The 23,942-nt window shown below is 46.2% G+C and overlaps 1 protein-coding gene across 6 annotated transcripts in view; it reads left to right on the forward strand.

Annotated features, from left to right (window-relative positions):
- The window catches only part of CHST9 (carbohydrate sulfotransferase 9), a 263,682-nt gene that overhangs the window by 152,494 nt on the left and 87,246 nt on the right, over nt 1–23,942 (forward strand). For all 6 annotated transcript variants that reach the window (XM_054017233.1, XM_054017234.1, XM_054017232.1 and 3 more), the window contains one exon: nt 638–852. In XM_054017233.1, coding sequence (XP_053873208.1) covers nt 732–852 — 121 coding nt within the window. In that variant the 5' untranslated portion in view covers nt 638–731. The remainder of the gene's footprint in view (nt 1–637; nt 853–23,942) is intronic.

Genomic DNA, 23,942 nt, shown 5'->3' on the forward strand with positions numbered 1-23,942 from the left:
AGTGGCCAGATTCAAAATTCTATTAGTTCTTGTCACTTCAGGCTGGGTTATGTAATCTGATATAGGTTCTTACTGGTAAGGCTACATTTGACCAGCTGTGCAAAGGTGACTGTCTGTCCCTTACTTGCTGTGGAAAGGGTCTTCACACTTGCCTTGTGTAGTCTATAAAGGACTGGACTGGAGCAAGAAGAGGAGCCACAAGATTCTCAACTGCATGGATTTAGTAACGCAACATTCTCCACAACTGCTAGGGAGGCACTATGTCCTTTAGTTTTATAGTTAATAGGATGAAATGACAGCTTGTGGGGAGCTGTATGTCAGCTTCTGGACTTGGCTTCAGGTTGTGGGGTTGATTTCCTGTCCCTCCCTTGACTCTCCATATTGTACATTCACAGAGCACGAATACTCTGGCTTTATGTAATGGATTTTTGCCTTCACTCCAGAAAAAAATGATTTCTCTTTGAGATTCATTAGGGAAGTGTCAGTATTATGGAAAAATTGTTAGGGCTATGGACAAACTCAAGTCCCCCTCGCTTAGTAGCTTATGTAATCATTATGCTTTGTATTTATACAGGTTCTCCTGAAAAAAAGCCACTTAAGAGATACAGCTAGTTCTTGTGTCCTTTTTTTATTCCAGGTTGCTGTCTCAAAGGAAAGGATGCTAAAGAAGATACAGCTAAATTAAGAACCTATTGAAAAGTGAATCATGCAGCTTTCTGAAAGGAGCTGAAATGCAGCCCTCTGACAGTGTCATGAACCTGAGACAAGTCTTTGTGACTGTATTGATGTTTGGAGTAGCAGGTCTACTCCTCTTCATGTACCTGCAGGCCTGGATTGAAGAACATCCTACAGGTAAAATAGTTTTCTTAACTGTATTGCCTCCATTGCTTTAAGTTGCTGCTTTAAGCTAAAAGAATGATTTGTTGAGAGGGTGTGGTGTGGGTTTTTTATGGGGAGAGGGCAGTGGAATGGGACTCTAACACTCTATACTACAGTGCAGCAATCAGCATATGTATCAAGGAATTGCCCCATGCTATGACTTGCGTTTGTCGAGCAGCTACCTAAGGCCTTGTCTACCCTACGGGGGTAAATTGACCTAAGTTACGCAACTCCAGCTACGTGAATAATGTAGCTGGAGTCGACGTAGCTTAGGTCAATTTTCTGCGGTATCTACACTCTCCCATCGACTTACCTTATTCCTCTCGTTCTGGCGGAATACTGGAATCGACAGGAGAGTGATCTGCGGTCGATTTAGCGGGTCTTCACTAGACCCACTAAATCGCCCCTTGGTGCATTGATCGCTGCAGTGTCGATCCCGGTAAGTGTGGATATGCCCTAAATGGTCTGCGTGAAGAAACATAAATGCAGGCAGGAGTGCCACTGTTGTACTAACACATCAGGATCTCCGTAAAACAGATTTTGGCTTTCTCTGAGTTTCATCTGAGTGACATGATGTCTCATGAAGAGAAGGCTTTAAGTCCTCCCTTCCCTTCTCTCCCTTCAACCCTGAGACATCCCCCCCACCCCCCATTTAAAAAGCAACTCTTTTTATTCCAAACACCTGTATCTCCTTTACAGCACCTCTCTGTTGCTTATTGTCCCCAGTTATGGTCTCTCTTCTAAAAATATGGTCACTTAAATGTTGCTACTAAGTAAAATAATTTGAAACACTTGTGAACATACAGTGCAATTTGAGATTACTCTAATATGGATGTTGAATTTACTCTTCAGCTGGATTTTTTTTTTTTTTTTTTTTTTTTTACTTTATGCTCTGTATACCTGTGGCTTTTTGGCAATGAACTAGCTTGGAGTTTTGGAGAGTCCATAGTTGACAACTATCTTTTGTGTGCTTCTTTAATCGTATCAGTAGCAGCGTGCTACTACTAAGACAGCTAGAGATTTTTAATCTGCAAATGGCTGTATTTTTTTTGTTTAAAAAAACGTAAAGCATGCTTTCTGCACTCTTCTGAACTGTCACTCTAAGAGTCTTTAGGGACAAATGTTTTTGCTGTAAGCAGAACTGGTTTTAGCCTTTGTAGTGTCCTGCTCAAAATGTACAAGTAGCATGTCTGCATGCAGCGGCTATGTGACTGAAAACTGGCTAGGTTTGAGTTTAGAAGACAGGGCCGGTTCTAGGTACCAGCAAACCAAGCACGTGCTTGAGGCAGCATTCCGGCCATCTTTTTTTTTTTTTTTTTTTTTTTTTCTTGGGGCGGCAAAAGCCTAGAGCCGGCCCTGGCAGCAGCAGCGCGTTGTGTGCGGGGGCGCCCTGGGGCCGCTGCGATTTGTGTCGGGGAGAAGCGCCCGCACCTTGTGGCTAGGACGGGCGGGCTCCGAGTGCCGGACACTCCGGCTGGGGGCCGCCCCGCGGGGCGCACGGAGCTTCCTGTAGGTGCCGCAGCCAGGGCCCGAGCCTCCCAGGGGCTGCGGCAGGGCGTCCAGAAGCAGCAGTGGGGACATAGAGGGGACCGGTGCCTGGGGCGCTGCCGTGCGGGGCCCGCTCTCAGGGCTCCACTCCCTCTGGGGCTGCCCTGCCCCGGCTCCTCAGTGCCCCCCCCTCCCCCCCACCCCCACCCCCGCTCTACACTCCCGAGTCCCGGCAAGTCCTGGAAGCGGGAGCCCTGGATGGATGGAATCTGTAGTGAGGTGCGGCCCAGGAGCTCTGTTGCTTACCCTGACACTGCCAGCGCCGGACTGGCTGGAGGCGAGGGGGGAGCGGGCGGAGTCAGCACTGGTGGAGGGAGCCCAGGGCTGGGGTGGCAGGGGATGCGGGTGGGGTGGGGTGAGGGGGAGAGCCCAGGGCTGTGGCGGCAGGGGGTGTGGGTGGGGGAGGGCACTGGTGGGGGTGAGAGCCCAGGGCCTGGGCGGCAGAGGGGGGGTGGGGGGAGCCCAGGGCTGGGGTGTGGGGCAGCAAAAATTTTTTTTGCTTGGGGTGGCAAAAAACTTAGAGCCGGCCTGTTAGAAGACTTTCTGCTCCTACAACACTGAACTTTCAATTTCTTAGTATATCTTACTTGAAGCCTGGTAAATTGCTGGAGCATCTGCTAAACTTCACATTCTTGCTAATATAAATGTTCTACTCTGGCTTCAAAGGCTCTTCTAGTTGTGGTGTTACATGCCTCCTAACCAGACCTGGATTTTTGTAGGGAAGCAAAAAAACGACATGCTCATTAGCACTCTGTGCCCTACTAGGTTACAGGTTGGATATTTACTTCCACTCTTATCATTTCTTTCCTCGTTAGAATACAGTCTTTGCTATCTCTCCTCTTCCTCCAAGTGCTCATGTATTCTCTCACTGGACCTAACTCCACATTCTTCTATGGCTTGATCTCACTCACTCACCAGCCCCTCACATCTTTGATTTTTCAACAGTGCTGTGACTCCCACAGTCGCCTTATGAGTGTCCTCTTGACCTGGTCTTTCCCAAGCACCTCTGTGTCCACTCTGATTTAGCTTTTCACACTTGCTCTGTCACTCACACCTCTAAGGACACCCAGTTTTGAAAGTGACTCACTGATTTCAAATCTTTCCTGAGCCATCTGTTGAATCAGTGATCTCCGCTTCCAACTCTAACATGTACTCTGCTCCTCTTTCCCACTGCTCTGTGCACCTGGAATCATCCTCTTGCTCTCTGTTCATGCTTGTGTATAGCAAGGAAAGGGGAAGAATAGCAGCTAAAGGGGTCTCAGAAGCAGAGCTACCAGCTTCTTTCAGGAGCCACCTCCTCTGATTTGCCAGAAGGGACAGTCTGATAAGCCTGAGCAGGTGCATCATACTAAGTGTCTTCAGTAAGAGAGGATGAAGGCCTCTCAGAGGGTGAGGGTAAGCATGCCCCCCACACTTTTTTTAGCTTACTAGAGCACTGTTGCCTGGTGTGCTGGACTGAACTGAGCAGAGAGTGGGGGATCAGACCTGTATGGGGTAGCACAGCACTTGAGGCATCAGTGCCTGAAGGGTTCCCTGCATGGCTGCAGGCCTTACCTGGTCAGAACTTCCATTGAAGCCAACACGTATGCAACAGCCTTGAAGTCTGGCCTTTTATGTGATGTCAGTGTGAGTTTTGCCTGAGTAAGGATTGCTGGGTTTGGCCCATTCTCCATGCCATCTGATGTATTTCAGAGAAAACATCAAGTATTGTGGCATGAATTGAAAGCTGAGGGGTGAAAACATTATCTACCAGCTATTTCTTAATGTTTGTAGTGGGGCAGCTCCCCCACTCCCGCAGAAAAAGGGTTAAAGTCAGTCCTGGGAGAAGGTTGTGACTGAGAGCTGCTAAGCTGGGCTGCTTGGGGAAATGGCCACAGCTGGGCCTCGCCCCAATCAGGCCACAGCTGGCCTGCATAAAAAGGCTGTGAATCAAAGGCCCAAAAGAGACTCTCTCCAGGCTGGGAGAGAGCAGGGCCTGGCTGCCTGCAGAAAGGGTACTGAGAGTGAAGCAGGGCTGGGGAGAGCCAGAGGAGCAGGGGAGCTCCAGGCTGGCACCTCCCTAGGCTGTAGGGCCTGATCTAAGGCCCATAGAGGTACTGGGAGGCAGAGGAAGGTAGTGGGTCCAAACCCCCTTGCCTGTGATCAGTGGCTTTTATACTGCAGTCTGCCCCAGGGAGCGGGGGCTTGGTGATGACTGGCAGTAGCCCAGACTGAGGCAAGGTGGATTAGAGGGTTGGGGGGTTTCCCATAGAAACTGGTGGGGGGTATTGCCAGGGGGCAGCCCCAGGGTAAAGGGGCACCAGGGTCCGGAAGGGACACGGGGCTAGCTACAAGTGGGAGACTGGCCTGCAGAGGGTGCCCAGGCTGGAAGAGAGCTAATTCTCAATGACCAGCAGGAGGCACCGCAGGGGGTGAGTCCCGTACCTTTATATTGTTGTTTAAATTTAAAGTCCCTGTGAATAATAGCTCAGATATGTGGTTGAGAGACAGACGGCCTTATGCCTGGGCCACTTCCTACCTTGGCTTTTGTTCCTCCGTCAGTGCCACTGGTCTGTTTCTGGATTCCTTCTGGAGTTCTCTATGCTCTGCCTCTATTAGTGGCAGTCCTTCGTTCCTGGCCTCCGTAGGGTAAAGGGCTTATGGCGGCTCAGCAGTGGGGCCTGGTCTCTGCCACATGGAGTCCCAGCAGCTTCTCTTCAGGAGCTTGTAGTGCAGGACTCTGCACTCAGACTGAGCTGAGCTGCTCCCTTTTGAGCCCCACCTCCAATGTGAGCAGACAAGTGACTGTGGCTAGGCAGGGCCTTCTGGGCCCAGAGCTGTTCACCAGGGTGTATGAGCATCACACTCTTGCACACCAGCCCTGCAAAGTTACCACAGCACACCAGCATTCCAAAACATACAGTTAGGATTCTTAACTCCAAAATTTCTCCTCTTAGTTGGTGTCTGGCTCCTGACATGACTTAATGTGGCTTAGTCAGTAAGTACAGCTGGCTGAAGACTACAAAATAATTTTGTAAATAGATGCTGTAAGTTTGGCAGCTTGGTTTCATTGTTTTTTTTTTTTTAATGGGGTTATATTGTTTGGCAAATATTCCGATGGGTGCTTGGTAGTCATGAAAACACACATGAATACTGAATTTTCTTGGACTTCAGAATGAATGATTCATCTCAAAAGTTATGCCATATCCCCTCTCCTGGAGCACCACTAGTTCCTGAGGATGGAAAAGTCCACTTATGCCTCCCTCCTTGGTGACTTTGTAACTCACCTGGGATAAATCTGGGTTCTCTATACACTTCTCTCCTTCCCTTCTAGAGCATCAGAGGAGCTGTGTCCCCTCCTGCAGCAGTTAACTTTCTTCTCGCCAACTCCCTCTCTGTTTGGGCTCAGCACTAAAGCTGATCAAAACAATTCTGCCAAAACATTTTTATAAGAATTTGCCAATTAGTCAAAATCAAAATGTTTCACTGAGATGGTTCAACTTCCACAAAATTCCACCTGAACCAAGGCAGAGTTCCATCACAAGAGCATCTGGTTTCCTGTCAGCTCGCTCACCCAGCAGCACACCAAATGGACTGCCTAGGACCTGGGGCTTGATTCCCTTTTATGGAGACTTCTGAGATTTTTGGCTTCTCATTCAAAATCTGAACAAAATCAGATTTCAAAATATTGATTTCCTCTGCAAAATAGAACAGCTTTTTCTGCCTAGCTCTACCCATCACTCATTCCTGGGTAGTCTCAATCATATGCAGGCTACCCGGGGCATGTCAGTCAGGCTCCTTGCTCCTACAGACTGTTCATGTTTCAGCCAGGTTAATAGGCAGATCCTTAAGAGCAGGTTTCTCCAGTCCTTATCTGGAACCTCCAAATAGCAGGGGGATACATACCTAACATGTCATATTTAGTATTTCTCATTTGTTAAGCTTTTATTAAAAGTCAATCTAATCAGGGAACAGAAAGAAGCAGTATCACGTGACTTAGATGACCAGTCACACACCATGAACTGCCAAAGCAAACAATTCACGAATAAGCCTTTGTGTGAAATTTGACCACATAAACTAGTCTGTGACTACCTAATATACTTGTAGAAACTGGGATCAGTGTGCAAAAAGGGGCCAACTTATCAACAGACATTTGCAATGAATAATTTTAACCAGCTTCTTTTTAGTAAGCTTGAAATACTTCTATAATAGGAGTCTTGGGTAGCTTATAGGGATCATTTTGTGTCTGTCTATCTTACAAACTCAGCAGGAGCAAAACAGTACTACAGTCTAGTCAACCCTTTTCCAGTTACTGGTTGAAATGCCCCATTTCTCCTGAGGCTGCCCTTCTGGGAGTATTCAGTATTTATCCCTGTTGTCTAAATACCCACTGTGCATAATTTTTATCGATCCAATAATGGCTTGAAGCAGAAAGAGCGGATTTAAAGGGATCAGTAAATGCCATTTTGAGGGAAGTTATAGTGCTATTGGAAAATCTCCCAGAGAGAACAGGATATAAGTGGATGAATTTCACTCTATAGATCAAAACAGAGTTGGCTTTTTCTCTCTCAAATGTATGTCTGCTGAAGGGAGATTGTACAGTGCTTTTCTACTCCTGTATTTGGCAAATATCTGTATCAAGGGTAGAGTTTGATACTTTGCATTGTAACCGTGTTATGAGTAAAAATACATGAAATGCCATACTGGATCAGAGCAGTATTCTACGTTCATTAGGTATATCTCCAGCAGCAGCAGCCAAGACCAGATATTTCAGAAAAAAGTGTAAAAAATCCCCATAATGAACAGAACAACCATGTCCCTTGAGGGGGAAATTGCATCTGAACTCCAGGCATCTATTGGTTGACCACTATCCTGAAACCTTTCTTCTAACTCTATATTTAACTGTACGATAACTGGGCATGCATTATCTCTATAAATATTTAGTCCTCTTAGACCTTATTATGCTATTTTCCTCGTATTGTGGTGGAGTTGATTGTGTTCTAAATTATTGATTTTAATTTCCTTATCTTATACAGCAAGAACAAAGTAATCTGAGTGCCTTGCTGGCTTTCTCAATGCCATTTATCCAATATGTGCGTAAATATGGCAAGTGAAATCTATGGACGTGGGTGGTCCTAAGCACCTGTATTCTAGCTTCAGTTCTTACTATTCTGGATAGTTATCCGTTCTTGTGAAGTTGAATGGGGGGAAAATAGCTAATACGTGACAGGAGGTGGGATATCAATCTTTAAATACACTGTAGAATTATCAGGCACATGATTTCTTTTGTTCAATTTGAACTGAACAGATGTTTTTGAAACAGGCACCTACAGCTTTGCTGCAGTATTGGGACGGGATTTAACTGAATTGTTTTTCATTCCTTTTTTCCCCCCTGGATGATTGTCTGCCAGTTTCATTGTCCTCAATGTAACCTCTTTGCCAGAGTTGAATCTGGAGCATATATTGAAACAGTGTGACATCTTCAAATCACTTTCCTGTTTTTCATACACTTGAAGCAAAAAAAATGGATGGGATCTAGAAATCAAAGCAGTCAAATTTGCTGTATGTTTTTGTGTGAAGCCTTTGGTGGGTGATCTGAAAGGGGATATCTATTAATTGACTGCACTGCTGATTGCACAATAGGCCAATATAATGTGTACTGATTAACTTATTTATGATTCTGAAACAAAAAGTGAACTTTGTTATTGGCAGCCAGTGTAGTATCAATGCCCCGTAACGGCCCAGGTTTGACTTTTATAACAATTCTTAGTTTAATAGCTGTATGATTCCAGGTAGTGCTTTTCTTAGAGATTGATGAGACTGGCAAGGAAACCTGCCTTGTTTCCTGACCGCTCGCCTGCCAGGTGGGCTACTGCAGAGCGTGGAGGCTCTGGAAGCCCCAGCTGGAGCCCAAGTTCCTAGGTCTGCCAAGAATCCTGTGCAAGGGGGGGGACATAGAAACCTGGAGAGCCTCTGCTCCAGGCACCTGGCTCTGAGTCTAAGGCAGCCTGCCAGGCGGGGTGGTGGGTGAGCTTTCAGGAAATCAGGCAGGTTTCCATTGGACAATTGAATGAAACTGACAATTCCAGCAGAACATGTAGATTGTCAAATTTGGTATTTTCCAATTTTCAAAAAAAAAAAAAAGTCCAGGCAGCTCTAGTTTATAACATTACATTAGTCTTACTGCAGACCTGGCATTTCATTTCATTTGGGGAATATTGAGGAGAATCCATCGTCTGACTTTTGATCATTTGGGTACATAGGAATTGAGCTACATATTATATTGGTATATTAATGGAGGAAGAATGATCCAGTGGTTTGGGGCCCACGTTCAGTTCACAGCTCTGTTTCAGGCTTCCTGTGTGAAAGTAGGCAAGCCACCAGGGATGATAATGTTTCATTGGGTTGTTGGTGTTTAAAAATACTATGATGATGGGGGGTGGGTGGGGGAGGCATATATACCCAGAATAGATCAATATTACTATACAAACAGCATATGATTTACTTGGGACTATTCAGGACCCACTCTCAGGTTGCAAAGTGTTCAAGGAAAAAAATTTTTTTTTTCCTTTAGTTAAAAAAAAACTTAAACAGTGAAGATGATGTAAAAGAAAAAGCAAGATGAAAAGGCAATCATGTAGTCTTTATTATAGTACACCTCTACCCCAATATAACGCGACCCGGTATAACACGAATTCGGATATAACACGGTAAAGCAGCGCTCCGGGGAGGGGATGGGGGTGGCGGGGCTACGCACCGCAGTGGATCAAAGCAAGTTCGATATAACGTGGTTTCACCTATAACGCAGTAAGATATTTTTTTTTTTTTTTTTTTTTTTGGCTCCCGAGGACAGTGTTATATCAAGGTAGAGGTGTACTTAAGCACATGGGGACAAACTATTTTCTAAATTTTTACTGTGTTTCTCTGGAAAACATCCCACAACTCTTAATTGGATTCAATGCAACCTATTCATGGTTTTATATTTTAATTTGAGGCTAGCATAGCTGAAAAGTACATGTCACATCAGGAAGTAATTTTTTTTTCCTTCTCTGCCCCTTCAAGTTTTGACCCTGGATGAATTTGTGATCTGAATATTACTACTCTTAACCAAAATACGGAGTAAACTAGTACCATGTATTACTATGGCTTCTAAGTCTTTGAACACTTCTGCCAGTCAAGTCTGGTTTAGTGGTCAAATCAATTAATACAAAAAAAAAATGTTTAATCTTTGTGAGAAATCTTCACAATTCATTTAATTAGGGTAGTGATTTTTATGTCTTCTGTAGGACAATGAATTTTAGACACGACTATATGTACACTGTGGAAGAAACTGTATTCTGTTGCACCTGTGCAGCCGTGGAACTAAATAGGATTGATTGTATGTAATGAAGAGCAGAATTTGACCATTTGGTTTAGGTGATGATTAATAGAAAATGTGGCTAAATCCCTCACTGCTTGGAATATCTCTACCTGTATGTGTATCCCATAGGTATTCGCAATGTTTTGTAACAGCACTCCTTCCAATAAAATTCCCTACTGCAGGGTTTCTCTTGGAGACCAAACCCATAAGTATTATTGTCCTCTTACACAATGCGCATCTGTATCTTCTGGCAAGTATTGCATCATGAGTGACAAATTTTATAGCAAGACTTTTTGGCCTTGTCTCCACTACAGCGTTTTATCAACAAAAGGCAGTTTTTGTCAACAAAACTGAACGCGTACACACTGCAATGCGACTTTTGTTGGCAAAAATGCCTTGTTTTGCCGACAAAATAAAACCACCCCGATGAGGGACATAAGGCTTTCTGCACACAATTTTTGTCAACAAAGTGCCAGTGTAGACTAGGGTTACCATATTTAAAAAAAAATAAAAAAAAAAAAAGACACTCCACGGGGCCCTGGTCCTGCCCCTTTCCCGCCCCAACTCCGCCCCTTCCCCGCCCTAACTCCCACCTCCTCCCTCCCAGCCATGCAAAAAGGGCTGCCCAAGCGCTACCGGCTTCACGGTTTGCCGGGCAGCCCCCAGACCCTGCGCGGCGCTTCCCCAGCACAGCTGGAGCCCCAGAGGGGAAGGGCCCAGCTGGGGGCGCAGGATCTGGAGGCTGCCCGGCAAACCCTGAAGCCGGTAGCGCTTCGGCTTCGGGCAGCCCCCTTGCCTCCGGACCCTGTGCCACCGGAGCAGAGCAGTTGGAGCCTGGGAGGGGAAGTGCCTGGCCGGTGGCTGGGAGCCGGAGGCAAGGGGGCTGCCCGAAGCCGGTAGCGCTTGGGCAGCTCGGCTCTTAAACAGAGCCGAAGAGTCAGGGGAGGAGCAGAGCAGCCGTGGGAGGGGAAGTGCCCGGACGGTATTTTCCCGGACGTGTTCGGCTTTTTGGCAATTCCCCTCGGACGGGGGTTTGATTACCAAAAAGCCAGACATGTCTGGGAAAAAACGGACGTATGGTAACCCTAGTGTAGACACTACGCTTGATTTTATCACTCTACTTGGACTCCAGGAAGTGTCCCATAATGCCCAATCTGACCACTCTAGTCATCAATTTGAACTCTACTGCCCTGCAGCCAGGTAAACAATCATGCTTCCCTCCCCCTTAGAAGCCCTGGGAATTTTTGAAATTCCAATTCCTCTTGACTCAGCCTGGAGAGGTCGCACCACATCTTTCCAGGTGACCTTGGCGTGTTATAACAGAAAATGCTCTCCCGCTTGGACCACTGTGGTGTGGGTGGATCTGATCAGTATATGGGGAGAGGAGGCTGTGCTGTTCCAGCTGTATGTGAGCTGTGGGAATTTTGATATCTACGGCCAGATCTGTCGAGGCTTGTGTGAAAAGGATTATGATCGGGACACGCTGCAGTGCAGAGTGAAGATAAAGAAACTGAGGCAGGCGTACCTTAAGGCGAGGGAAGCAAACAGTCACTCCAGTGCTGCAGCTAAGCCTTGACGGTTCTATAAGGAGGTGGACTCTATCCTCAGTGGCAACCCCACCTCCACTGCCAAGAGCCCTGTGGATGCTTCGGCAGGCCTGGAGTTGGTGGAAATAGAACCTAACCCAGAGGACGAAGTCATTGATGAAGAAGTGGAGTTAGACGACAATGTGGAGCTCCCAGTGGGGCAGGCAGTCAGGAACTGTTCACCACTCCGGAGGTGTCTAGCCAGTCTCAGCAGTTGCTCTCCAGCAAGCAAGAAGTAGGAAAGGAGATGCCTGGTAAGTGGCTGTGGTTTGTTGAGTGCGGAGGTGGGTTCAGGGTATAGAAATGTACACGGCTGGCTGTTTCTGTATGCCGGACATTTGCCCATGCAGCTACTCATTATTGCTGAACAGGGTGTTGATGCATGCCGAAATCTCATGGGGAATCCTCCAGAGAGATCTCTAGGAAAGTTTCCTGGAGGGTACTCTTCAATCCTCTGCTGAAGGTTCCTTGGCAGAGCTGCTTTGTTCCTTTCCCCATTGTAGGAAACTTTCCCACACCATTCGGCAATCACTTGTGCAGGGACCAAAATAGCACACAGGCGAGCAACATAGGGATCAGGGTGGAAGCCATAAGTGTGTATAGATGTACCCGCACTTCCCTGCTTACCCTCAGCAATGAGATCTGCTACAATGACCCCCACCTGTGGAAAAGCGTAGGAGAATTTTTTCCCTAGTCAGCTGCACCACAACCCTTGCAGAGTGCTCTTTTTCCCCATGTAGAGCACCACCCCCAGCCAACACTCATCATGCTTTGGGTGTTCGCCAAGATGTGTGCCTGCCAAGGGTCAGTGAGAAAGTGATTTATGTTGCAAAAGATGTATTTTGCTGAAAAGTTTCAGTGTTATGCATGAACTAACAATCATGTTTCTGTGCATTGTTCCTTGTGCTTTGGAAAATGTGGCCTTCAGGAACACCCCCCCACACACTGGCCGAGCGTCTCCGCCAGATAAGAAAGCGCCCAAAACGGAGCAAAGAAGATATGTTCCAGGAGGTGCTGCATTTCTCCAATGCAGAGAAAGGGGAATGCAAAGAGTGGAGGGAAGCGGAAAGGCAGGACAGAAAAGAAAATCAGAAGTCTGTAAAGGATGCTACTAAGCCGATGCTTTAAAGTAATGGAGGACCAAATACAGATGCTGAAGTCCTTAATAATGCTGCAGACTGAGTAGATGCATGCCCACCCTCCCTGCAGCACATTGAGAACTCTTTTACATGCCCCTCTCCCCTCAAAAAAACCTCTGCTTGCACCGTCCTTTCCGGGTCTTCTCAGTTTCCCCTTCCTCTTGGACAACTTTCAAAATGATAGCTGGACATACACGCAGCTCTGAAAGTCTGCCCTTCCATGGTACCACCTTTCCCACCAAGCACGTCTGTGTGTGTGTGTGTGTGTGTGGTGTTGCTTTTATTAAACAAGAAAAGTTTTTGAACAGTAACTCATCTTTGTTTCCTACAAATTGAGATAACAGGAACTTTCCAATACATACACAGGCACTGTAATCATTTGCTTACTGGAATGTAAGGCCCCAAATGTTGTCATTGCTTCCTAGGAAAGCTGCATGTAATGTAACATTGTAGCACCAATCACAGAGATTACTGGTTCTCATTTTCAAAGTGTTGCCTCAAAGCCTCCCTGATTCTAATTGCCCCCGCTGGGCCCCTCTGATAGCCCTGGAATCTGGCTGCTCAAAATCAGCAGGCAAGTGGTCTGCCTCAACATTCCACCCCTTGGCAAACCTTTCACCCTTAGCTTCACAAAGATTATGCAATGTACAACATATGGCTATGACATGGGAATATTATCCTCATTGAGGTCTAACCTGCCACAAAGACATCGTTAGCATGCCCTTAATCTGCCAAAGGCACATTCCCTGGTCATCTGGCACCTACTCAGCCTGTTGTTGAACCGCTCCTTACTGCTGTCCAGCTTTCCTGTGTAAAGTTTCATAAGCTATGGCTGTAAGACATACACCAGGACTCCCAGCATCACTATGGGCATTTCAACATCCCCCACTGTAATCTTCTGGTCTGGGAAAAAAGTCCCCGCTTGTAGCATAAGAATGGCCATCCTGGGTCAGACCAAAGGTCTGTCTAGCCCAGTGTCCTGTCTTCTGACAGTGGCCAGTGCCAGGTGCCCCAGAGGGAATCAACAGAACAGGTAATCATCAAGTGATCCATTCCCTGTTGCTCATTCCCAGCTTCTGGCAAACAGGGACACCATCCCTGCCCATCCTGGCTAATAGCCATTGATGGACCTATCTTCCATGAATTTATCTAGTTCTTTTTTGAACGCTGTTATCGTCTTGGCCTTTACAACATCCTCTGGCAAAGAGCTCCACAGGTTGACTGTGTGTTGTGTGAAAAAATACTTCCTTTTGTTTGTTTTTAAACCTGCTGCCTATTAATTTTTTTTATGACCCCTAGTTCTTGTGTTATGAGAAGGAGTAAATAACACTTCCTTATTTACTTTCTCCACACCAGTCATGATTTTATAGACCTCTATCATATCCCCCCTTAGTAGTCTCTTTTCCAAGCTGAAAAGTCCCAGTCATCTCATACAGAAGCCGTTCCATACCCCTAATAATTTTTGTTGCCCTTTTCTGAACCTTTTCCAATTCCCATATAACTTTTCTGAGATGGGGCGACCACATCTGCAAGTCAAGACGTGGGTGTACCATGGATTTACGTAGAGGCAATATATTTTCTGCCTTATTATCTTTCCCTTTCTTAATGATTCCCAACATTCTGTTCGCTGACCGCCGCTGCACATTGAGTGGATGTTTTCAGGGAACTATCCACAATGGGATTATGTTTTCCAATGTGCATTATTTTGCACTTATCAACACTGAATTTCATCTGCCATTTTGTTGCCCAGTCACCCAGTTTTAAGAGATCCTTCTGTAGCTCTTCGCAGTCTGCCTGGGACTTAACTATCTTGAGTGGTTTTGTATCATCTGCAAATTTTGCCACCTCACCGTTTACCCCTTTTTCCAGATAATTTATGAATATGTTGAATAGGACTGGGCCCAGTACAGACCCCTGGGGAACACTACTATTTACTTCTCTCCATTCTGAAAACTGAGGGTGGTGTTCCTGAAGATGCATGCATCATGCTCCTTCCGGACCACCCCAAGTTGATGTCAGTGAAATGCCCACGGTGATCCACAAGTGCCTGCAACATCATGGAGAAGTATCCCCTTCTTACTGATGTCCTCCATCACAAGGTGGTCTATGTATGCGATCTATCACCCCATCACAGTTAGGGAAACCCATTTCTTCAAAGCTGTCCACTATTTCACGCACATTTCCCAGAGTCACGATCCTTCATAACCGGATGCGATTAATTGCCCTGCACACTTGCATTAACACAATGATTGACTTCCCAACTTCAAATTGATTCGTGACTGACTGGTAGCAGTCTGGAGTCGCCAGCTTTCATATAGCTATTGCCACACACTTATCTACTAATAGGGCAGGTCTCATTCTGCACAGTTCCAGGAAGGTGGCTTTCCGTATTTGAAAGTTCTGTAGCCACTGCTCATCATCCCACACCTGCATGACACATGATCCCACCATTCAGTGCTTGTTTCCTGAGCCTAAAAGTGATGGTCCACCCTCTGAAGCTGTAATGTGACTGCCAAAGCAATCTAAAGTTAGGAACTTCATGATTAACTGCACTGTCATCCACAATGTCTTCATAACAGTTGTCAGAGCATAGGAGAGCAGCGCGGGATCCATCTCTTCTCACAAAGATACCGGGGTGCACAGCAAACAAGGGCCATTGAAAAATGCCATGAAAGAAAGCCGGAAGCCCCTGGAATGCTGGGGCAGAAAGCAAAGCATCATGACACATTGAGCCTAGTCCCAAGATGTGCCTTGATCCACTCTGCCTTCCCACAACACCTAGTGGCAGAAGGTGTCCAGCTGGACAGTACATTGCTCACACCATTGGTAGTGCTCCAACTGTGGACACGCTCTGCCAACACAGGGAGCGAGTGTGAACATGACATCCTGATTTTTAGCATAGTGATTGAGTCTCTCTCACTTTTGTCAACCAAAACTCTGCAGCGTAGACAAGATCTTTGTGTTCATGGTGACAATGTAACTTTCTATCTGCATGATCATGCCTGGAATTCACAGTGCACAGCTTAGCAAAAGCTGGCTGTGTAGGCAAAGTCATCCTTAAACTGGCTAGTAGGAACTTGATCACCCTCTATTAAAGACAATAATATGCCAATTATCAGCATACGCGAAGGCTAATAGAGATTTTCCTCTGAGCCTTTGCAGTGTATGTGGGCAGAATAAGTCTACTAAGCAAAGACAACTTACTTCTGGCTGTTGCCTTCACATCTTCTTGTTGTAGTTTAAACTCAAATGTTAGCGTAAGATTCTTTCTAGAATTTTTTGATTAAAAGATAGTCCTTTGACTTGACCTGACTGCAAAATTAGGATATTACCATTTAAAAAAAATCTAACTGACCCTTGATATATTTACCAGTCACTGCCTCCTTGACTTTGCAATTACATGCATTTCTTGGTTCTTGTTATTTTGCTCTTTCATTTCATTGTGATTGGGTTTTTCCTTGCCTCTGATTTGGAAATATATTTGATTCATATACAACCAAAACACTCAGCCCAAAACAGAGAAAGTTTTAATGTACTTATTGACAGAATAGCTCTACTCAGATAGTTTAGCTTAGCTTTTTACATCCTGCCCCCTTCTCTGGTCATATAGATGGGCTCCTATAGTGGGGTTTTTTTGCCTCCCCTCCCTTCCTCAAAGTTCGAGAGGTTGCATGAAGTATTTCACTACAAATAGAGCATATAATAGCACCATTTACCCCCTAATGGTATATCTATACTACAATGCAAGTCCATGCTTGAGACCAGACTCAAGCCTAGCCCCCCCCCCTTGCGTCTACACTGCAATTGTGCTAACCCCAGGCTTGTACCCAGAGTCCCAGGACCTTGCAGGGCTAGAGAGTCTGAGTTCATGTTAAGCCAGGATCCAGGGTGTGAGCCCTATTGGTTTGCAATGTAGATGTAGCCCTGTTTGACTTGAGTCCTGGGAGTCAGTTGGAAGTATCCCACAATTCAATGGGACAACTTCCTTAGCCCTCTCTATCCTACCAATCTGCAATCCACTCTATTGAAAACTGAAGCTATCCCCTCTTTGCAAACAGCAGCAACTCAGGTCAGCCATAACCCATTCTCTTCAGATCACTGATCTGCAAGCACACTATCACAGAACTTCCTGGGTTTGCAATGGAAAGCGAGCCAATGAAGCCTTTTGCAAAGTGAACTGCTTCCTGGAAATGAGCAGGGTGAGCAGTAAAATGTTTTTACCATACTTCTAGGGGTGGAGTGGCCATATTGGGGGAAGGAGGTGCTAGGGATTCTGGGATATAGTTACTTTGACTTGGGTCAGCGCACTGCAGTGTGGGGGCCAGAGCATGGGTTAGAAGAGCCCTAACATAAGGTGTGACAAAGTTCCTCCTCTATCTTGGTGGGTCCTGCGCTTGTTGGCGGATTTTCTTGCCTCAGAGATTCACCATGTGGGTTGGGGAACAGCCCAGAGACCTTCTCCTCTGGAAGAACCCACAGTCCAGGTCAATTGGGAGGTTTGGGGGGAACCCAGGCCTGCCCTCTACTCCGGGTTCCAGCCCAGGGCCCTATGGAATGCAGCTGTCTATAGTGCCTCCTATAACAGCTGCATGACAGCTACAACTCCCTGGGCTACTTCTCCATGGCCTCCTCCAAACACTTTCCTTATTCTCACCACAGGACCTTCCTCCTGGTGTCTGATAACGCTTGTGCTCCTCAGTCCTCCAGCAGCACACCCTCTCACTCTCAGCTCCTTACTCCTCTTGCTCCCAGCTCCTCACACTACAAACTGAAGTGAGCTCCTTTGAAAACCCAGGTGCCCTGATTAGCCTGCCTTAATTGATTCTAGCAGCTTCTTCTTAATTGGCTCCAGGTGTCCTAATTAGCCTGCCTGCCTTAACTAGGTCTAGCAGGTTCCTGATTACTCTAGTGCAGCTCCTGCTCTGGTCACTCAGGGAACCGAAAACTACTCATCCAGTGACCAGTATATTTGCCCTCTACCAGACTCCTGTACCCCACTGGTCTGGGTCTGTCACAAGGGTTAAAATACAGTGTAGAGGCTCAAGCCCAGGGTTCCTTGGCATGGGTCAACTGACTCAAATCCCACTAACTCTGGGTTTACATTGCAGTGTAGAGTGAGTGTGTGTGCATGTGCACACAGTGCTTGTCTAAAGTATAGAAAAGTTGTTCTAAGATGACTAAAATAGACTACACATTTTAAATTATGGAATATGCAGGGTGAGAATGTCACTTTGAGCTGCTTGAGCACTGTATCAGTGTATGAAAGCTCTAACTCTGTGGTTACATAATGTAATTTAGGTTGTATTAGCTGCATAATGAATAAGCTTCACCCCAGGATCTCTCTTCCTCCTCATGCTCCATTCCTGCACTATGCAGAATTTAGGAGGAAAGAGGACAAAACTGGCTTCAAGCTACCATTTTACATCTCCTGTGTTCTGCTGTGATGAGGTCTACAACTCCCACACAAAACATAGGCATGAAGAGGTGGAGAACTTCCCTGTATGCAAACACCAAAACCAGCCCCAGACCTGCTCAGGTCTGATAAATCTCCATATGGAGAGTGATGACCCCAGCAACAGAAGCTGCTGGAGCCAAGGCCCAAGTTAAAAGAACGAGGAGTCCTTGTGGCACCTTAGAGACGAACAAATTTATTTGAGCATAAGCTTTCGTGGGCTAAAACCCACTTCATCGGTAGCCCACGAAAGTTTATGCTCAAATTTGTTCGCCTCTAAGGTGCCACAGGTACTCGTTCTTTTTGCTGATACAGACTAACACGGCTACCACTCTGAAACCTGTTCCCAAGTTAAGAAACCCAAGTAACTTATTACAAGCATCCACTTAAAAATAACTCCCATGTGATCTGCGATCCTCTTAAGCCGTGGATTGTTCCTTGGGTTCACAAATCCCCTTACATGAGTTGATTGGAGGAGGAGAGAGTTGAAGGGCTGTTTTAATGTTAATCCCCCAGGGAGAGCATGGTGTGTTGGTTTTAGCTAATCCAGTTAGAAACACTTATTTGTGTTAAATGTGAAAAAATATTCAGGTCTGGCACTTCAAAAGTAGAATTTTGTAGGTGCATTGTGAAATGAGGAAAGCATTTTTAGATGAAAAAATGCTAAAATAACTTTCCCCACATAAGCTGTTTTTTTTTTTTATTTCTTAAGGAACAGGCAGACACTATCAGCTGAGCTGAGGGGAGCCAAGCCTGTTTGCTATTGCAAATCTCTTATTTCCAAAAATTCTCAAATTTGGACAAAAATAATGCCTTAATGGGGATATAAGTTTTGATAATCTCCATTCTCTTTTGGGAGAATGCAGTGGAGGGGAAAGTTGTATGGTTTAAATGAGAAGGCATTGTTCTTGACCTGGAATGGCCAGTGCTAATTTATTAGCATTGTATTTTATCTGACCTGGTAAACCCTAAATTCTGATAAAGTGTTTACTTTCTTGGTCTGAGATAGGACAGAAGTAGCAGATAGTCCCAGCATAGAATACTCTAGTACTGCTAGGCATAAGGAGATAGACTTCTCCTAGTTCTCATTCTCATTAAACCAGCCATTCAGTGGCTTTGTGACTATGGTTGGCAGATTAAATGAAATGTATGCTATGCAAACTCCATGTGAGGATCAATGTTTTTTGTGGAAATGGCACAAGTTCAGATTGGTACTCTTAAAGAACATGCACAGTCAATCCAATACAAAACAGCTGTTATTGATGGAGGTTGGGAGAGAAAAGTCACAAACTTTGTGACCTGGTGTTCAGGGTATTACCCTTTGTAATACATTATTGAGCGCATCATTGAGTAAGAGAAACCACAGACCCTTCATTACAGGATGGCTACACGAGAGAGCTTATGGGGCTTACCTTTTTCCTTTGCCTTCCACCTCCTACTCTGTTGCTAACTTTGCTCTTATAGTCTCTGATCCACAAACCCCTCAATGCCAACCAGCAAGGGGCTTACAAAGCTATTATGATTCTGGTATGTACATTCTGGTTCACCAAAGAAAGTCATGTGAGGTCTTATGAAAGCCAGAGTCTCACTGGTGATTAATATCATTGTAAAATGTATGGATGGATATTCAGTATGTATACCGAAAATCTGTTCTAACATCTATATCATGGGAGAGGTGGAGAAACCAGTTTCCTGTAAGAAAATGTTTCTGTCTGTCGCTGTGGCCATGTAAATTTAACCTTGTAAACTAATCCAATGGGGGAGAGTTATTTACATACAGAGTCAACAGGGGCAGGAAGGGGATATGAAATCACTAGGCAGCACATCAGAGAATAAGTCGGGGGGGGGGGGTTATACTGACTCTGAGAACAGACAATGAACTCTTGGGGATATAAGGAGAAGGCAAGGTAGACACCCCTTTATCCTATACAGTAACTCTTCACTTAAAGTTGACCCGGTTAACATTGTTTCGTTGTTATGTTGCTGATCAATTAGGGAACGTGCTCGTTTAAAGTTGTGAAATGCTCCCTTCTAACGTCGTTTGGCAGCCACCTGCTTCGTCCACTTGCAGGAAGAGCAGCCCGTTGCAGCTAGCTGGTGGGGGCTTGGAACCAGGGTGGACCAGCAGCCCCCTGTCAGCTCCCCGCTCCCCTAAGTTCTCAGTGCTGTAGCCGCCCAGCAGGCTATCAATTGCCAGCAGTTCAGCTGTCCCTCCCCTCACTGTCATGTACTGCTCCTGCCCTCTGCCTTGGAGCTGCTCCCAGAGACTCCTGCTTGCTGGGAAGGGGGGGGAGTTATGTCAGGGTGTACCCCACCCCCCTGCTCCTGCACCACACTTACCCCTTCTCTATATAGAGACGGAGAGAGACAGAACAAGCTTGGGGCAGCAGCTTCTGTCTCGACTTCTTGATCCACTTAAAAAGACAATGCACTTAAGAGTGGGTCAGCTTACTTAAAGGGGCAGTGTGCATCTCTCTCTCTCTCTCTCTCTCTCTCTCTCTCACACAGTGTGTGTGTGTCTGTCTGCTATGCTGTCTCCCCTCCCTCGTGTTCGTGCTGCCTTGTGTGTGAGGCTACATTAACAACAATGCGTTAACCCTTGAGGCTCAGCAGAGTGCTAGTTCATCATTTAGCAGTAAGGCATTCCCTGGGAAATATCCCACCCGCTTCCACCTTCCTTAAAACGTATACTCTGTGTATATCTATATAATATATAGTTTTTTGTCTGGTTGAAAAAAATTTCCCTGGAACCTACTCCACCCCTCCCCCATTTACATTAATTTTTATGGGGAAATTGGATTCACTTAACATCGTTTTGCTTAAAGTTGCATTTTTCAGGAACATAACTACAACGTTAAGCGAGGAGTTACTGTATCTAGGAAGCAATCGGCTAGTGCGATTACAGTCATGAAAAGAGATCACAACCAGCCTTGGTTGAAACACGGCAAAGGGCATTTGGGGTGAGAATCTTCGTTAGACAGAAGATGAGCCTGTTAAATTTAATTTCTAGAAATTACGGCTTTATTTTATATGTAATTTGTTTCCATTACCCTTACTCACTAGCTCTTGAATCTTTTGATAATAAACTTGTTTTTCACTATAAATATATCTGTGCTGTGGTATCAAGCAAGAAACTGATCCTGAATTGAATCTTGCCAGCTGGTGTGTACACTGTTCTATGGGGGACAGCAGACCTATACTGCTGTGAGTCTGCATTGCAGAAGGGGCTGGACATTATAGGAGAATGCTTCACAGGGGAGTAGGGTACACTTATGATTAACCTGCAAGACAAAGTAAGAACTGGCATAACCCAGAGGAGAGAGTTTGGGTGGCCTACAGGCTGGTAGTGTCAGAGAGTTGACAATTAAAGACCAGCAACTCTCCTTCAAGCTGGAGGCAGGCCAGGTAACAAGAACCTGGGTACCAGACTGTCAAACGGTCCCCACATTATAGGAGGGACTTTAGCTCTCAAAACTTGATTAAGACTAGCTGTGAGGATTGGTGAGACTGGAACCTGGCTCAGCAGAGCCACCCGGCATTGGACACCTCCCCACTTCTGCAGCAGATGTAACCTGGCAGCTTCCTGCAAACCAATGGATGTACGCTATAGGAAGTCCCAGCTAAGAGACTGACTGGCAGTCACCTTGGAGGATCCCGATTGGCCCCATAGAAGCCCACAGGGTGTACCAGGAAGTGTTCAGGCAACCACACGGATTCCTTGCAAGCTGCCATGACAGAATGTGCTTCTCTGCTCCCTAACTCCTGGCATCAATCTTGGCTCTGACTTGGATTTTGACTTGGGACCCCAACACAAGTTCAGACCTCTGGTACTGACCTCGGGCCAGAAACTTGGCCTCGAACTGCTTGACCCCAACCCAGGGCCCTGACAGTTTGCATGGACCACCCCTTAGTCCTGGTGAAGGCCAGTCCAATGGGAACATGAAGGTGGTAGGTCATTGAGCATGTCTCAAAGGGCACCATAAATGCCTTACAGATTGACTGTTTTCAGGAGGAACTTCCCACACTGAGCACAAGTGTTTGTGAATCTCACCAGAGAACTGGACCTCGTGATGCCCCCGACCGTGCCTTCAGGGCCATACTATCCCAAAGATACAGTCCCCAACAACATCTTCTCCTTTGTGCCTACTGCTCACAAAATCTTACTCTGACAGAATGGAATTATGAAATCGTATATAAAGAACTTCAAGCAATCAAGACCGCCATTGAAGAGTGGTGCTACTACCAATACAGGTGTACACAAAGCAGAAAATTCTAAATGCCTTCACAAGGCTAAGCTGCTTAACCAAAGACCACTCTCCTGGGCCCCGTTCTTCACTCATTTTAACTTCACCATCACCTACCAGCCTGGAGTACAAAACCAGGCCAATGATGCCCTGTCTTGAAAAGGGGAGCATCTCACCAGCCAAGACCTCTCTTGCACAGAGCTACTCCTGCAATTTCCTGGATGCTGCCGTTTTTCAAGACCTCGTGTCTTTGATCAGCTCAGTGATAGGAGGAAGCCCCCTCCCAATGAACATCAGATATGGGATGCCTTACTCTATTTCAAGGGTTGCTTGTACATCCCACTGGGATGCCCCCAGCTGGAGGTCCTGAGACTCAGCCACAGCTTCTTGCTAGCAGCCCTCTTTAGCAGCCTCAAGACCCTTTGCCTGCTGCTCACATCTTCTGGTGGTCCTGGATGTTAGCAATGGTGCACTCATACGTACATTATTGTGAAGTATGCACTCGCGCCAAGAGGACACAAATAAGACCCCCTTTGTCACTCCAGTACTTAGAGACCCTGGCTAGACTTTGAACAGCCACCACCCTGGACTTTATAAAAGGGTTCCCTGTGTGATGGAAACACTGTCATCCTCACCATGGTTGATGAAATAACCAAAACAGCCCACTTCACTTCCATTGCACACCTGCCTGTTGTGGAAGAGATGGATTAGTTCCTGGTGATGCACATCGTCCGTCTCCATAGGCTTCCCAAATAGGACACATCCAACCAAGCTCTGCAACTTTTGTGTCACCATTCTGGCAGAAAACCTTGTAGCTGCTCAAGGTCCTCACCTACACGTCCTCTGCCTACCAACCACAGACTGATGACCACTTTGAGAGAATGAATCAGGTTTTAGAACAGTTATCTACGATTCTTTACAAATAATCACCCAAATGATTGGTCGTCTCTCCTACCTCAGGCAGTATTCGCCCACTATAACACCAACGGTGTCTACACCAGGCAGAGTCCATTCTCCATGAATGTTCCATTCCCACCTTCAGCTGGCTCTACCTGCCATCTCCACGGCAGCCACTGCCTGGGTATAGCAGATCCACAACATCCAGGAGGAGCTTAAGACACATCTTGAAAATGCTAAGAATAACTCCAAGCGATATACTGACTGCCAGCTCCAGAATGCCCTGATTTTTTTGGCAGTTGGACAAAAAAGGTCTAGATCTCAGCATGATACCTCCCACGTGGACCATCCTTGTAAACTGGATTTCCAGTAGCTCAGCCTGTACCCCATCAGCCAGGTGATCAACCCAGGCTCCAGCGGCCCAGATCCTTCAGGGTATCCCTGGTGTTCCATGCATCGCTGCTGAAGCTACATGTCAACAACTCCTTTGATTGCTGACAACGGTCTCCACCCCCTCTAGTACAGGTCCAGGGTCGTGATGAATATAAGGTGCATGAGATTTTTGGATTCTAAAATCAAACATGGTTCCTGTTTGGTACTGCACCAATTTGGGAAGATTATAGCCCTGAGGGGAGCAATCCTGGGAATGGGCCTCCCAGCTCCTTGTGCCTGACCTCGCAGCAGCCTCCTATGTAGTCCACATAGACAAACACTGTGCTTGGGCGTGGGGAAGGTGTCCCTGGAAGGGGGAGGTTAAGTAGGGATCAGTGGGACTCAAACCTGGTCAGCAGAGTCACCAGACTGTCACCTCCACACTGCCACTCAACGGCATCTGTAACCCAGCTGCTGCCCATAAAC

This window comes from Malaclemys terrapin, chromosome 2 (assembly GCF_027887155.1).
Source record: "Malaclemys terrapin pileata isolate rMalTer1 chromosome 2, rMalTer1.hap1, whole genome shotgun sequence".
NCBI lineage: Eukaryota > Metazoa > Chordata > Testudines > Emydidae > Malaclemys > Malaclemys terrapin.